The 16,169-nt window shown below is 44.1% G+C and overlaps 1 protein-coding gene across 3 annotated transcripts in view; it reads right to left on the reverse strand.

The window, feature by feature from the left end:
- Positions 1-16,169, reverse strand: part of LOC123763236 (methionine adenosyltransferase 2 subunit beta) — an 86,046-nt gene that overhangs the window by 46,954 nt on the left and 22,923 nt on the right. For all 3 annotated transcript variants that reach the window (XM_045750334.2, XM_045750332.2, XM_045750335.2), the window contains exon 3: positions 369-556. In XM_045750334.2, the coding sequence (XP_045606290.1) occupies positions 369-556 (188 nt within the window). The remainder of the gene's footprint in view (positions 1-368; positions 557-16,169) is intronic.

The raw sequence follows: 16,169 nt of genomic DNA on the forward strand, positions 1-16,169 counted from the left end.
ATTTACAATATGCGCGGTTTGGTGGCAGTTACTCAAATTGAATATATACAATGTGCGCAGTTTAAGTGTTAACTGTAGCCTCTGTTCACCCAGCAGTGAATGGGTACCTAGTTGTTAAACGATTTGGCAGGTCATATTCTGGGGAAAATTAGGATTAAGGTCCTGCCCGAAACACTATGTGTGCTAGTGGCTGTACAAGAATGTAAAAACTTGTATATATAAATAAAAAGACTAAATAAAATAACTCTTAACACAATTTGATTTACACTGTATTTACAAGATCATAGATTGCTGGAGATCATAGAGTTTTGCAGCATTTTAGCTCTAAAAACCATAAAATAAATATACTAGAAAATGTTCCAACATACGTGCAAGTGAAGAAAGATGGCCAGAAGCCTTCACATTGAGGAGCAATGTTTCTTCATATTTATTCTCGACAACATCAGGAAAGCGTTCTGCTGCAGCATGGATAATAAAGTCAGGCTTTTCTTTATTTATTAAGGTACTTACAGCTTCTGGGTTTGTTAAATCACACTTTATTAGTTCAGGACCAACTCTGCAAAAAAAAAAATAATAATAATAATACAAAATAATAATAATAATAATAATAGTAATAATAATAATAATAATAATAATAGTAATAGTAATAATAATAATAGTAATAATAATAATAATAGTAGTAGTAATAATAATAATAATAGTAATAATAATAATAATAATAATAATAATAATAATAGTAAGTAATTATCAAAAGAAGGCACCAAACCGGGAAGGCTATGTAGCACCACCAAATGTGCAGGATAATCAGACGGCGCTAAATATCACCAAGGATGTCAATACGAGAACAGAAACGCATAAGGCGAACGATATCAGAAGTATCCGATTCACCAAGAATTTCATCGAGGGACAATTGACCGCGAGGGACGGTCAGAAAGCAAGATACACACTCGTCCTGGAAGTCAGGACATTCAACAAGAATGTGCACGACCGTAAGAGGAACAATGCAACTTGGACAATAAGGAGCAGGGCGGCGCTCCATTAAGTGACCGTGAGTTAAACGTGTATGGCCAATACGTAACCTAGACAAAGCCGTTTTCCACCGCCGGTTACAGTGGTAGGAGGAAGGCCACAGAGACACAACTTTTAATAGTACGCAGTTTGTTACCAGTAACAGAAGACCAACAACCCTGCCAACAGGCAAGGATGGAGGAATGAATAACTGGGTAAAAGTCGGAATAAGGAATACCTTAACAGGAGATGGGATAAGTGTGGATAGCTTCCTTATCGGCAGCATCCACACGCTCATTTAAAGAGACACCAACATCTTATCTTGAGGTTATCTTGAGATGATTTCGGGGCTTTTTAGTGTCCCTGCGGCCCGGTCCTAGACCAGGCCTCCACCCCCAGGAAGCAGCCCGTGACAGCTGACTGACACCCAGGTACCTATTTTACTGCTAGGTAACAGGGGCATAGGGTGAAAGAAACTCTGCCCATTGTTTCTCGCCGGCGCCCGGGATCGAACCCGGGACCACTGGATCACAGTCCAGCGTGCTGTCCGCTCGGCCAACTGGCTCCCTGTGACTGGGAACCCAGCAAAACTCTACCGACTTAAATTTACTGGAGATAAGAAACAGCCAATGTTGAATCTCGTTGATCACCTGGTGAATCGGATTAAAGGGACCCAAAGCCATGAGGGCACTACGAGAGTCAACAACCACCACAAAGGAGGATTGACAACGAGAAAGCAGGAAACGAAGAGCATAGAGAATAGCATAAAGTTCTGCTGTGAAGATGCTAGTCTCTGCAAGGCGACACATATAAGTGTGGTCAGGAAAAACAACAGAGTAGCCCACACCATCAGCAGACTTGGACCCATCGGTGAAGATGGAAATGGAGAAGGAGTGTGAAGAAAAGTACTCAAGAAAAAGGCGTTTCAGAACTGTAGGAGGGGGTAAAAGCTTTAGTGATGCGGGTCAGGGAAGTACAAAATTTGGGAAGGGGAACCCTCCACGGGGGCAAGGACAGAACAATATGAGGAGAAACATTGGTAATACGAACCGAAAAAGAATCTTGTGAGACAAATGGACAGAAAAAGGAAGGTGATGAAGATGAACAGGAACTACAGGAGGGGTAAAAGTCAAAGTACGACAGAGGCGAGAGTGAGGATGCTGTAAGGACCATGCAAGATAGCGAAGACAGTAGCGATCACGGCGGTCCTGGAGAGATACAAAGCCAGTGTCAGCGTACAAACTGAGGGTAGGAGTTGAACGAAAGGGACCGGAGCTGAGGCACAACCCAGTATGGTGCACAAAGGATCAAGACGGCACAGAGTAGAAGGAGAATCAGAAGAGTATGCAGGGTAACCATAATCGAGTTTAGACAGGACGAGAGAGGAGTGCAAACAGTGGAGCGTGCACCTATCCGCACCCCAAGAAGTATGGGACAAAACCTTAAGTAGGTTAACGGCCTTAGAGCATTCAACTCGGAGGTAACAGATATGGGGCGACCAAGACAAATGAGTGTCAAAGATTAACCCCAAAAGCTTCGCGGAATCTTTGTACACAAAGGGTTGACCATAAAGTGACAAAGAAGGACGAAGGACGACATGCTTTTGAGTATAAGTCATAGCACAAGTCTTAGTTGCAGAGAACTTGAAGCCATGATTGGTGGCCCAAGACGACACAGCATCAATTGCAAGTTAAAGCCGCCGCTAAAGGAGAGGCAAATCATCACCTCGACAGCACAGAGTAAGATCGTCGACATAAAGAAAGGAGAAGATGCCAGAAGGAAGGGAGGAAAGAAGACCATTGAGGGCAACCAGAAAAAGAGTAGTGCTCAGAACACTACCTTAAGGTACACCTTCATAGTGCCGAAAAGAGGCAGAGAGCAATCTGTTCTCGCACTTTAAGTCAATATTGACTTAGTAAATAAGTGCATATGCGACATACTAATTTATTGTGAATATTTTAGTTTACCTTGAAAAGCTTCATAGAAAACACCGACCTTACCTAACCTTCTTAGTATGTTAAGATAAGCATCTTATTGCTTCATAATTACAATTATTACTTAACCAATTTTAGGTATAGGTATAGGTTACAATTATTACTTAACCAATTATAGGTATAGGTTAAGTAGTAATTGTAATTACGAAGCAATAAGATGCTTATCTTAATATACAAAGAAGGTTAGGTAAGGTCGGTGTTTTCTATGAAGCTTTTCAAGGTAAACTAAAATATTCGCAATAAATTAGTATGTCACATATGCACTTATTTAATAAGTCGATATTGACTTAAAGAAAGTGCGAGAACGGGTTGCAGAGAGTGTGATACCAAGCCTGACTCGAAAGGAACGACGAGAGAGAGGTTGCTTTAGAGGAAGAGAAGGAGATTACCATGAAGACCAAAAGAACAAAGTTGGGACAGAATATGTTATCTCCAGGTTGTGTCATAAGCCTTTTCCAGGTCAAAAAGATCAGCAACAACAACGGAGGTCTTCGCAGCAAAAGCAGTACGAATATAGACCTCCAAGTTCACCAGGACATCAGTTATGCTGCGGCACTTGCGAAAACCAAATTGAGAAGGAGAGAGGTGGTGATGGTGTTCCAAAAACCACATCAGACGAACATTTACCATACGCTCAAAGAGTTTGCAGACACAACTCGTGAGGGCAATAGGGCGGAAGTCCTTAGGAGATGTCCCAAGAGACCCTGGTTTCCAAATAGGAAGTACAACAGCATCGAGCCAGTCCTCAGGGACTGATGACGACTCCCCGACCTGGTTATACAGACTCAGTAAATACCGAGATGTGTAAGGAGGGAGATGGCGAAGCATCTCATATTGAATGTCATCCGAGCCCATTGTCATAGAACCGCAGAGGGCCACGGCAGACTGAAGTTCAGAGAGAGAGAAGGGATCGTTATAGGGAAGGCGGAGATGAGTGCGGAAATCTAAGGAATGAGATTCAAGAACGGGCTTATGAAGAAGGAAAGATTGAGGAAGATGAGAACCAGAGCTAACAGAAGAAAAGTGGGAACCCAGTTCGGTCGTGACCTGCACTGGGTCCGCAACAAGAGTACCACGGAGGTGAAGAACCGGTGAGATATCTGGAATGAACTTACCCGCAATCTTGGGGATCTTCTTCCAGATCTGCGGTAGAGAAGTATTGGACGTAATGGTGGAAACGTAAGATTTCAAACTCTCATGCTTAGCTGTACAGATGGTCCTATGGGCCACCGCACTTGCTTTCCGAAACAAGTGGCCAAGGAGAAGGAAAAAATTGAAGAAGCAGTAAAGGAAGCCAAACACTGCAGCAACCAAGATAAAACAAACATTAGGCAGGAAGTGAGAAAGAAATTGGCATCTAACCCGAAGTTGGTGCAAAACACAGCTGATCGGAGCAAATCCCTGATAATTTTTGGTTGCAAAGAAAAGGAGATAACATCTAGGTCGGAAAGAGCTGTAGAAGAAGCGAAAGTAGTAGATAAAATTGTTGGCCTTGCAGGTGGTCTTACTACCATAGAGAATGTGTGCGACTACAGGAGAATAGGCAAATACGTAAAAGGGAAAGATCGACCTTTGAGGATCACCCTAAACGGTGCCAAACAGATGAAAGAAGTACTCAGGAATGCCAGAAAATTACAAAGTGATGAGGATGGGAAAGTGTGGTTGTTAAGACGAAATCTTTCAAAAAAAGACAGAGAAGCTGAAACTGAACCTCGCCGAGGCAAAAAGTTTAAATGAGAGCAGGAATGAAGAAGAAATCAATTCTTTTTTCTACAAAGTGATAGAGGTAGGCAGACCAGTAAAGTGGTACATAAAGGCAAACCAACAAAATCAATAGAGAGAGGGGGAGTGAAGAATAAGGAGAGGGGGAACAAGTTCCTGAAGATTGCATACACCAACATAGATGGAGTGAGATCGAAGATACTGGAGTTAAGTGATATAATACAGCTGCAGACACCAGACATTGTTCCATTCACGGAGACAAAACTTGAAGATGTTATTTTAAATGAGGTCATATTCCCAAGGGGCTACTCAATTTGGAGACGGGACAGAAAAATTAGGAAAGGCGGTGGCGTTGCTGTGCTGGTGAAAGAACACCTAAAGGTGAAAGAAATAATGACTGCCAATCCACAAGAAGTTGACATAATAGCACTAGAGATCTGCCATGAGGATGATAAACTAATGATCATAAATGCATATAGTCCACCGCCAAGCAGCACATGGTCAAAGGAGGAGCTAGATAGTAAAAGCGAAGGTCTTATAACAATAATGAGAGAGATTATAGCGAGAGCGGATAACGATAGATCACGACTGTTGATAGTCGGTGACTTCAACTTGAAATCCATAGACTGGGAAGCATATGAAGCTAAAACAGAAGATTTTTGGACCTGTAGATTTGTAGACCTCATCCTGGAAATATTCTTGTATCAACATGTTAAACAAGCTACGAGGATGAGGGAAGGGGACGTTCCCTCCATGCTAGATTTGATATTTGCCAGGAAGGAGAAAGATATTTGACATTCAGTACCTTCCTCCCTTGGGTAAAAGTAACCATGTCTTTTTGGGAATAAAGTATGCAATGCGTTATAATCTGGAAGAAAATAAGGAGGTTGAAGCAGTTGAAAAACCTGACTTCAGGAGAGGACATTATGGCCACCTTAGGAATTTTTTTAGTGAGTATAATTGGACAGACTTGATGCTAGACAAGGAAGTGAATGAGATGTATGTCAAGTTTTGTGAAATATATGATAAAGGCACAAAAAAATTTATACCAAAACAAAGATGCAGAACTAGGATACAAGATTGGTTCAATAGAAATTGCGAGAGGGCCAGAGACCAAAAGACACAAAAAATGGAATCAATACAGGAAGAGGCCAAACCCCCAAACATGCCAGCGATACAAGATGCGAGAAACAACTACACGGCAGTGAGGAGAGAGGCAGAAAAAAATTTTGAAAAAGGGATTGCAGACAAATGTAAAACAGAACCAGGTCTATTCTATAAAGTCATACACAACAAATTGCAGGTAAAGAATAATATTGAGAGGTTGAAAATGGGAAATAGATTCACGGAAAATGAAAAGGAAATGTGTAAAACGCTAAACGAAAAGTTCCAACGTGTGTTTGTATAAAATGAAATCTTTAGGGAACCAGATACAATAAGAATTCCAGGGAACAACATAGAGCACATAGAGGTGTCTAGAGATAAAGTGGAAAAAATACTCAAGGAGCTAAGTAAGAACAAAGCAGTTGGTCCAGATGGAGTTTCACCATGGGTTCTGAGAGAATGTGCACCTGAGCTCAGCATTCCACTTCAACTGATTTTTCAGGCATCCCTGTGTACAGGAGTTGTAGCTGATGTGTGGAGAAAGGCTAACATAGTTCCAATCTACAAAAGTGGAAACAGGGAAGACCCCCTTAATTATAGACCTGTATCATTGACAAATGTAATAGTCAAAATATTGGAAAAAATAATTAAAGCTAAATGGGTAAAACACCTGGAGGAAAACAATATAATATCAGACAGACAGTATGGTTTTCGATCTGGAAGATCCTGTGTAATGAACTTGCTCAGTTTTTATGATCAAGCCACAGAGATTTTACAGGAAAGAGATGGTTGGGTTGACTGCATCTATCTGGACCTAAAAAAGGCTTTCGACAGAGTTCCCCATAAGAGGTTGTTCTGGAAACTGGAACATATTGGAGGAGTGGCAGGTAAGCTACTAACATGGATGAAAAATTTCCTAACTGACAGAAAAATGAGGGCCGTAATCAGAGGCAAGGTATCGGATTGGAGGAATGTCACGAGTGGAGTACCACAGGGTTCAGTTCTTGCACCGGTAATTTTCATTGTCTACGTAAACGATCTACCAGTGGGAATACAGAATTACATGAACATGTTTGCTGATGATGCTAAGATAATAGGGAAAATAAGAAACCTAGATGATTGTCATGCCCTTCAAGAAGACCTGGACAAAATAAGTATATGGAGCAACTCTTGGCAAATGGAATTTAACCATTTAACTGCGCCAACTGAGTTTTCTCGGTCGGCGGGAAACTGCGCCAACCGAGAAAACTCGTTTTGATTTTTCGTAACTAATTCTAAATGTGTACGAGGTTGGTTGTGTACGAAATGGACTCTTAGGACCTCCAGTGAGAGGCAGCCATCTTGGAAAAAAAATCCCAGAATGCCCTAGGGCTGCTGGCTGGGTTAGTACTGAATGAGCAACCATGGGTGGCGCACGCGCCACTGGCTCCCAAACACCTGTCCGACGCGGTGTTGAAAGATAATGCTCTGTCAGTGAAATTCACACCTTATTGTTTGAAGAACATAAAGGTCATAATATTGGGGAAGCCAGGCGCAATAAGGACCTAACACAAAGGTCGGATGCAAGTGATACAGCACCTATGAGGACGATATAGCGAGCGTATCCAGTTGTAGCTCTGAGCGTCACCCTTGCAATCCTATGCTATTTATTTAGATGATACTTAGATGAATCGTTTTCTGCATTCAGTGATGATGCATCTGATACAAATAGCATAGATGAACAGTGTTAGCAGCTTCCATGGTGGTGTTTTCCATAGATATTTTCAAGAATACCTGAATCTCTTCCCAACTGATGGACACTCTTGAGGTAAGCTGAATCTCTTCCTGTGTGGGACCATACAAAGCGATCTTTTCAAGACTACCTTACAAATTGATCTTTTCCTATAATCTTTTCAATACTACCTTATGCTTTACAAGCTTGTTACATACAACCAACAAGTTCTAAAGCCAAGGATGTACGTGAGTGCGTTATTTGCAAGCACACAGAATGAAGAAACAGGAAGCGAAAATTTATCTGTACCTGGTGCACTGAGAGCGAAGTTGCTCTGTGTACCATGGACTACTTCGTTGATTATTACTCACTTTCGAAGTACTGAGTGTGTACTACAGTGTATTACTGTGTAAATAGTGTGTGAAACTGTACATATTGTAATTTTAGTGATTTTTTTACAGGTAATATTGTGACAATAAACATTTATTGTGGACACATTATTGACACATGTATTGTAGTTCCATGGAACATTATGAACGTTCTACTGTATACATATTGTAAAGGACACAAATATGCATCATATACGATAAAAAAACAAATAAAACCGCATTGGAAATACATAAAACAAATAATTGAAAATATATCTGTGGCAACACCCGGTGCTTGAATGGCCCGTGCGACCGTGTCTGGGTGAGTCACGCACGGGCGACCAGGCCCTGATGACGTCACAGCGCATCCTTGTCCACGTCCTTACAGCCAAAGTAAGTGGAATTTGGTACTTATTTTTACATAGACATGTTCAGGGAAAGGAATTTATCATTTTATGTAGAAAAAAAGAATTTTTTGGGAACACTTCATTTCATGTGCACCGGGGGAATTTCTCAATAAACTCCGCGCAGCACGGTGGTTAATGTGAATAAATGCCATGTTATGGAATGTGGAATTGGAGAACATAGACTCCACATAACTTATAAACTATGTGAGAAATCTTTAAAGAATTCTGACAAAGAAAGGGATCTAGGGGTGGTTCTAGATAGAAAACTGTCACCTGAGGACCACATTAAGAACATTGTGCGAGGAGCCTATGCTACACTTTCTAACCTCAGAATTGCTTTTAAATACATGGATGGAGAAATACTAAAGAAATTTTCAAGACTTTTATTAGACCATACAACCGCTGGAATATGCAGCGGTTGTATGGTGCCCATATCTTAAGAAGCACATCAACAAACTGGAAAAGGTGCAACGACATGCCACTAAGTGGCTCCCAGAACTGAAGGACAAGAGCTACGAGGAGAGGTTAGAGGCATTAAATATGCAAAAACTAGAAGATAGAAGAAAAAGAAACAATATTCTGAAGAAAAAGAAACAATATTCTGTTACTACGTTTAAAATAGTAACAGGAATCGATAAAATTGATAGGAAAGAATTCCTGAGACCTGGAACTTCAAGAACAAGAGGTCATAGATTTAAACTAACAAAACAAAGCTACCGGAGAAATATACGAAAATTCACTTTTGTAAATAGAGTGGTAGACGGTTGGAACAAGTTAAGTGAGAAGGTGGTGGAGGCCAAGACCGTCAGTAATTTCAAAGCGTTATACGACAAAGAGTGCTGAGGAGACGGGACACCACAAGCATAGCTCTCATCCTGTAACTACACTTGGGTAATTACACTTAGGTAATTACAAAATAAAAGAATCAGCCTTCTGTCGGCGTCAGTGTTTCTTCAAGGCTGGATGTGGAGGCTTCTTCAAGGATGTGTACCCAACATCTCAATGCAACTCATCCTCGACTCAGGTCCATTCCATCCAGCGGTCGAATCCACAGACGCATTCATAAATTTTGAGAGATACATAATAATTTACACGTGGAAAATAATTGAGGGGCTGGTCCCAAATCTGCACACAGAAATAACATCACATGAGACCAGAAGACATGGCAGGATGTGCAGAATACCCCCGTTGAAAAGCAGAGGTGCAACAGGTACTCTGAGAGAGAACTCTGTCAACATCAAAGGCCCGAGACTGTTCAACACGCTTCCACTACACATAAGGGGCATAACTGGCCGACCCCTCACAGTGTTCAAGAGAGAACTGGATAAGCACCTCCAAAGGATACCTGATCAACCAGGCTGTGACTCATACGTCAGGCTGCGAGCAGCCGCATCTAACAGCCTGGTTGATCAGTCCAGCAACCAGGAGGCCTGGTCGACGACCGGGCCGCGGGGACACTAAGCCCCGGAAGCACCTCAAGGTAACCTCAAGGCAAGGTAAGGCTGCACGCTTACAGCGGACAGTTCGAGCACAGTCCGCATTCCAGCAGGGAATGTATTTCGACATGCCCTGGGAGGTAGAGCGAGGAATAGAGCGGAGGGCAGCATCGAAGATGATGTCATGAAAAAGGAGGAGACACAAGGAAGAGGCAGAGTGGAGAGATCAGTGAGAGTAGCACAGAGGGTGAATAGGTTCCAGTCAGCTTTGGCAAACTGCCACCTAGGGAAGGAGAGGGGAGGGTGAAAAGAGAAAAAAGAATGAAGGATGGGGAAATGGTCACTGTTATGGAGGTCATCAAGAACCCGCCACATGAGATCTAAGTAAAGGGACAACTAGCAGAGAGAAAGATCAAGACAGGAAAGGGTGCGAGTTTGAGTCTACATGGGTGGGCTCACCAGAATTCAGAAGAGACAGGGAAGACGAACGGTTCGAGAAGGCGGCCTCGGGTGTTTGTCAGAACATCACCCCAGAGGGTATGTCGACAGTTGAAATCACCCAACAGGAACACTGGCTCTGGCAAGGAGTCCAGGAGGTGCTTAAGATCAGGAAGGGAAAGCGGGACATTTGGGGGAGATTAATGGAACAGATTGTATACCATTTACTCACCTCACAAAAACACAGGCAGCAGAACAATAGATAGGCGATGAAAGCAGTAGAGGGACGAAGGGAATGTCAGTACGAAGCAAGAGAGCAGTAGAGTTATGGGCCCCAGCAAGAGCTGGGGGGTGGGTAGAAAGAAAGGAATAACCACAAAAGTGACCAAGACGAGCACAAGCATCGGTTCCTGGAGACAAACACAAAGTGGTGAAAACTGTGTAATCAGAAGTTGGAGTTCATGGAAGTTGACATAAAATCCACAAATATTCCACTGAAGAATAGACATTATCAAAAAGAGATCAAGGACAGCAACAGAGAACAATGAAGAAACAAAGGTAAAGAAGAACACAGTACAGTATATTAAATAAGCTCAGGATCAGGATCAGGGTCAGTAAAATCAGGGTTAGGGGCATGGGTAAACTGAGTAAGGATTGAGTGAAGGTAGCAGGAGGACGGACCAGAGGCGGACGAGTAGGGTCCAGAGGAGAAAGAGACAACTGAGAGGGGAGGTGAAGGACAGCAGGAGGAGGGGGGGGGGGCAGAAACCGTGGAGTGCACCTCAGCAAGGGCAGCAACTGAGAGGGAATCAGGAGCTAAAGAAACCTTCATAGCTGGGACAAGGGGGCCCGGCCACCGAAATGGAAATGGGACAAAAGCGAGAGAGTCAGAAGTGGGGGTTGAGGAAGAAAGCGATGCCTTCTTATCTGTCAGGAGGACGAAGGAGAGGAGCCAGGCTTATGTTTCAGACTCAAAGAGAAAGGTGTTCCAGCAACAACGTACTGGGCAACAGACTCAATTGTCTCAACAGGAAAAGATGAACAGGAGTGAACAACATGAAGATTGCTGGGAGGGTTATGGACATCAGCCTGGACAGACAGGCGGTGTGGAGGGCCAAGAGACTGGGGGGGAGGAATGGGAAGAAGGATTGGGGGAAGAAGGGAAAGAAGACACAGGAGACATGGCAGACTGGGTAGGAAGGGGGGAAACTTCAGATGGAGAACCAGGAGAGCGCCCCTTCGTGATAGAACGTAAAGGAACAGGGCAGAAGGTGGTGGGTGTGTCTGGGTCTAAGATCTGGAAACGGTTGTGAGACTGAGTAAGGTGGGAAGGACGAGGAGAGGTAGAACACAACAAGTGAGCATAGGATACGCCAGCAAAAGGAGTGAGACAGTGAACTTGGCATCTCACTTCAGGAAAAGGTAGACGTTCCCGGTGTTTCAAGTTGAGGACGGCTTCCTCAAGTTTATAGACGACCTTCACAGGAGCGGGTGAAGGTAGGGTGGGACTCACTGCAATTGAGGCAGCGAGCCTGGGGAGAAGTGCACTCAGACTTAGTGATCATCGACCCCACACATGGGGCATAGATACACAGTACTTGAGCATTTGAGGACACCATGCCTGAACATCCAGCACTTATTGCAAAGTCTAGGAGAGGGAATGTACTCCTGAATGGAGCATCTGGCACCAGCAAGAATTATAGAGGGCGGAAGGGTTCTACTATCAAAGGTGATTTTCACAACTCGAAGGGGCTGACGGCGACAACCACGACGGGGTTGAGTGAACGTGTCTACCTGGAGGATAGGATGGCCTTGGGCTTCATGGATATGTTTAATATCCTCATGGCACCAGGTCCCTAACACCAGTTGCAACACGGTGCGGGAGGAGAACAGTGCTAAACATTGGCATTTGACCGAGCATTTTTGGAGACCCAAACAGGGGTCTCCCCAATGCAGGACAATGCGGCTAATCGGGTAGCTGCATCCAGTGAAGGTGCAGCGAGGACACGTGTACCTAAATGGGTGGGGTTAAAAGTAACAAAGGCATCCACCAAATCAACAAGGTATTTATGGAGTGAGAAATCGTCAGGTGTAGAATCCAAAGGGAGGAGATCAAAGTATTTAGCCCACGAAGCAGGACCAAACAAGGCTTGGTACGTATTAGTATGGGAAGGGATTGTGCAAGTGCGACCATGGCGGGGGACAGCGTTAAGAACCCCCAGAGAGAGAGGGGTTAAAAGGTGCAGTAGTCACAATTAGAGACTGAGCCACGCCAGGGGACGAGGTGGTCACCGCTGGGGGCGTATGGTTCGACCCAACCACAGAGGAGGGAGGGGAGCTGGGGAAAGTAGTCAGGAGAGTCAAAGGAATAGCTAGGTCTGGGCCCAATGTAGCGGGGGCTACAGAGGTCAGTCTTCCAACACAGTTCGACTTGGTGGGTTGGGCGCCCACCCCACGAGCCTGAGAAGTCATAAGAGGAACGGGTGACTCAAGTTGTTCCACGATTCGTTTTCTTTGCCTATAGAGGGAACGCCGTTCCTGTTTCAATCTGCATCTCGTCCTCTTTTTTCTAAGAGGTATGCGGTTTGAGCATATGTCTAGTGCTACTGAGCTTATTTTTTCCAGGCACTGGTTCAAGTTTACATTTTCTAGCTGTTCTTCCCAGCTTATTGTGAGCTACTGTGAGGTCTTGGTTTATTTGCTCCCAGTTAATCTGTTTATTATTAAAATTGAATTTGCTGAATTCTCCTCCTCTGGGATTCGGGACTGGCTGTGCAGGTCTACTCCCATGCTTGTCAGAACTTCAATTAAGTTGTGATCTGAGTAACAGGTATTTGTAAACATTATGTTCCTGATCAGTTCATCATTATTAGTTAAAATGAGATCCAGCCTCCAGAGGACAGTGCCAGGAAACCCAGCACAGAAACTGTGCCAGGAACAAAGCACAAAGATGTATGAAACCTAGAGCCAAGGAAGCCCAGCAAGAACAATGGCCAGATGGGTCAAGCAAGACTAGAGAATGGATAAATAAGCAGCCCACACCATGTGCTAAAGGAAGACTCTAATAGCCTGCAGCAGTCATTAGACATGGTGGAATACTGGGGTACACAGCCAATGATCAAGGGGTGCCTAAGGACTGGGTAAGAAACCAGGGGAACCAAAGGCCCCAGCCACTGCCCCTATGCACACTCCTGAGGACTTGGAGCAACCCCAGGGAACCAGGGCACACCTCTGCAAAAGCAAGGAAAACTCCAGAGGACAAAAGTGCTTCCTCAGAGAACACATCAAGGCACCAGGGCAACCCCCAAAGTTTAAGTAACTCAATTTAAACAACTTGAGAAGTACCGTATGTATTTAGTGTTAGAATAAAGAATGAAAATGTCATGAGATGATATAAAGTGCAAATTTAGAAAAATTGCAAGATTGAGAAGACTGTACCAGAACTATTTGATTTGTTAACCCTTAAGACAGTGCATATTACCGCGCATACTGGGGGCCTGGTAGCAAAAAATATTTTAATTATGTAAAAATAACTTAAAAATGTTAAACATATCTCCAACATATTTTCAGTGTCATGAAATTTTCATCAAAATATTTTCAGAAATTAATTTTAGACAATTTTTTTAAAAAACAAAACGTTTTGTTGATAAGGAGAACAGCTCCTAATAACTCGAACTGAAGAGTTATGCAGTAATAAAGAGATGCAAGCACCTGTCCGACGCTCAAAGAAGAATTGTAGTAAGAAGTGTCCACAAAGTGGATATGCAGTTGGTGCTTTTATATCATTGCTGAGTAATACATAATAACACAAATAATAATGAATATATATTAATATGTTCTGTTTTGTTATATATCATATAAATGCATTGTCCAATGTTAATATATATTACTTTCATCAATGTCCCAAAAAACCAGCATTGAATGTAATGAAAATGCCATTTTCTGGGTTAGACTCGGAGGCTCCCCACAGCTTATTCAGGCTATACTAATCTCGGACTTTGGCATCAGTCATGTGTTTGGAGTTCTGTGGGCCTACCGGGTACCATGAGCCAGAACCTGGCCCCCTCAGAGAGGCATTCGTAGCAATGGTTTATAGGAAACCCACGTGTGGTTGGAAGCATTCTATGTCTGCCATTGACTGGGTTAGGCACCCAGAAAGGTAAGCGTCCCAAAACAAACCCCTATTCTTTTAAAAATTGCTACCAAAAGCTGAACAAGTGGATAAAACTCCCTAAAAAGAAAGAAGCAAATGAGCATAACGTCACACGTTGCAGCGCCGTTGTCTGCACAGCTCCCCTTTCCCCGGGAGGGGGAAGGGGAAGCCCCAGACCCTCGCGCCGGCTATCCACCCTTCAGTTCTGAGGCTGGGTGTCAAAAGACACGAAAAAAACGCCAACCGGAGGGAGGGAGGGAGGGAGGGAGGGATGCCTGGGAACCTCTGGGTCTCACCCAGAAAATGGCATTTCATTATATTCATGCTGGTTTTCTGGGGGGAGCCCCGTCGGCTCCTTGGAGCTACCTACCCAAAGATGAAAACAAGAGGGACCTAAACCAGGAGCGGAGAAAAGGAGGAGGCAGCCTCACGCAAACAAACCTATCAGGAGAACCCAAAGAGCCAAAACCCAGGCACTGGAGGAGGGCATGAAGCACACCAACCCAACCCCCCAGAGGCCAACTCCAACAAGAAAGAGCCACGGAAAACAACTCCGAACAGAAGGGGCCACCACAAACCGAGGAGAAGAGAAAAGAGCACGCAATCCAAGAACCAGGAAGGCTCAAGCGGCGCAAGAGCAGGCCGGAAGTGAACCGTGCCAGAGAATGCTCACGAAGCAGTGCCGAGGCAACTTTCAAAACCGAAGCAAGCTGGAGTGGCTCCGCCAGCACCGTACAAGGCAAGGCGACAGTATGTGGCAAGATGACGGCCCCAAACCTCCACAAGAGAAGGACAAACCACGCCAAGAAAACATAGCGAACCAACGAAGGGACAGAAAGAAAAAGGAAGGACCGCCAAAGAAAACCCCACACCACCGCCAAGACGAAGCACACAGGTGGGACACCATCAACAAAGCCACCTGACCACCAACAGGTGGTGAGATACTCGAGGCAGAACTGAACCAGCCCCGCCATGGACCAATCGAGTATAGGAAGAGGCGGAGTCGAGGAAAAACATCGGGTGCGACCACCGAGCCAGCAGAGCCTGAATCCAAGCCGCCAAGGAATGAGAAGGAACGCCTGCCGTACAGAAAACTTCCCAATGCCAGCGAGCCTGCCAAGAGATCAGAGACATTGTGGGCCCGATGTGAGGCTTGTGAAAAGTGACACCCCAAGATCCGGAAAATGCCAAGTGGCAGGGTAAGCCAGGAGAAAAGGAACCCAAATCTGGCAAGCCGGGAATCGTCAAACACAGGGGCGGTGCAAAAACAGGGAATGGAACATGAACAAAGTCCAACCGAGCCCTCTACTCAGAAAGAACCCCAGCAACATCAAAGGCCCGAGACTGTTCAACACACCTCCACGACACAGAAGGGGCAAAACAGGCCGTCCCCCTCACAGTGACCAAGAGAGAACTGGATCAATACCCCCAAAGGATATCTGAACAACCAGGTTGTAAGTAATACGTCAGGCTGCACGCGGCAGCGTCAAACATCCTGGGCGATCAGACCAGCAACGAGGAGGCCCTGTTGACGACCGGGTCGTGGGGATGCCACGCCCCGGAAACCCCACAAGGTAACAGCAATAAAATAATAATAATAATAAATAATAAATAAATATTTATTCAGGTAAGGTACATACATACAAGAGATTTTAAAAAAATTGATAGATTTATAGATAGAGCTAGTACATATATTGCCTAAAATCACTATTACGCAAAGCGTTTCGGGCAGGAAAAACATTAATGACTAAAACTTATTACTAATTGAGTATAAAGAATAAAATGTGGTGAGAACAAATAAAAAAAAAAGGGGGGAACATGGCTGAAA

Source organism: Procambarus clarkii, chromosome 49, assembly GCF_040958095.1.
Source record: "Procambarus clarkii isolate CNS0578487 chromosome 49, FALCON_Pclarkii_2.0, whole genome shotgun sequence".
Lineage (NCBI taxonomy): Eukaryota > Metazoa > Arthropoda > Malacostraca > Decapoda > Cambaridae > Procambarus > Procambarus clarkii.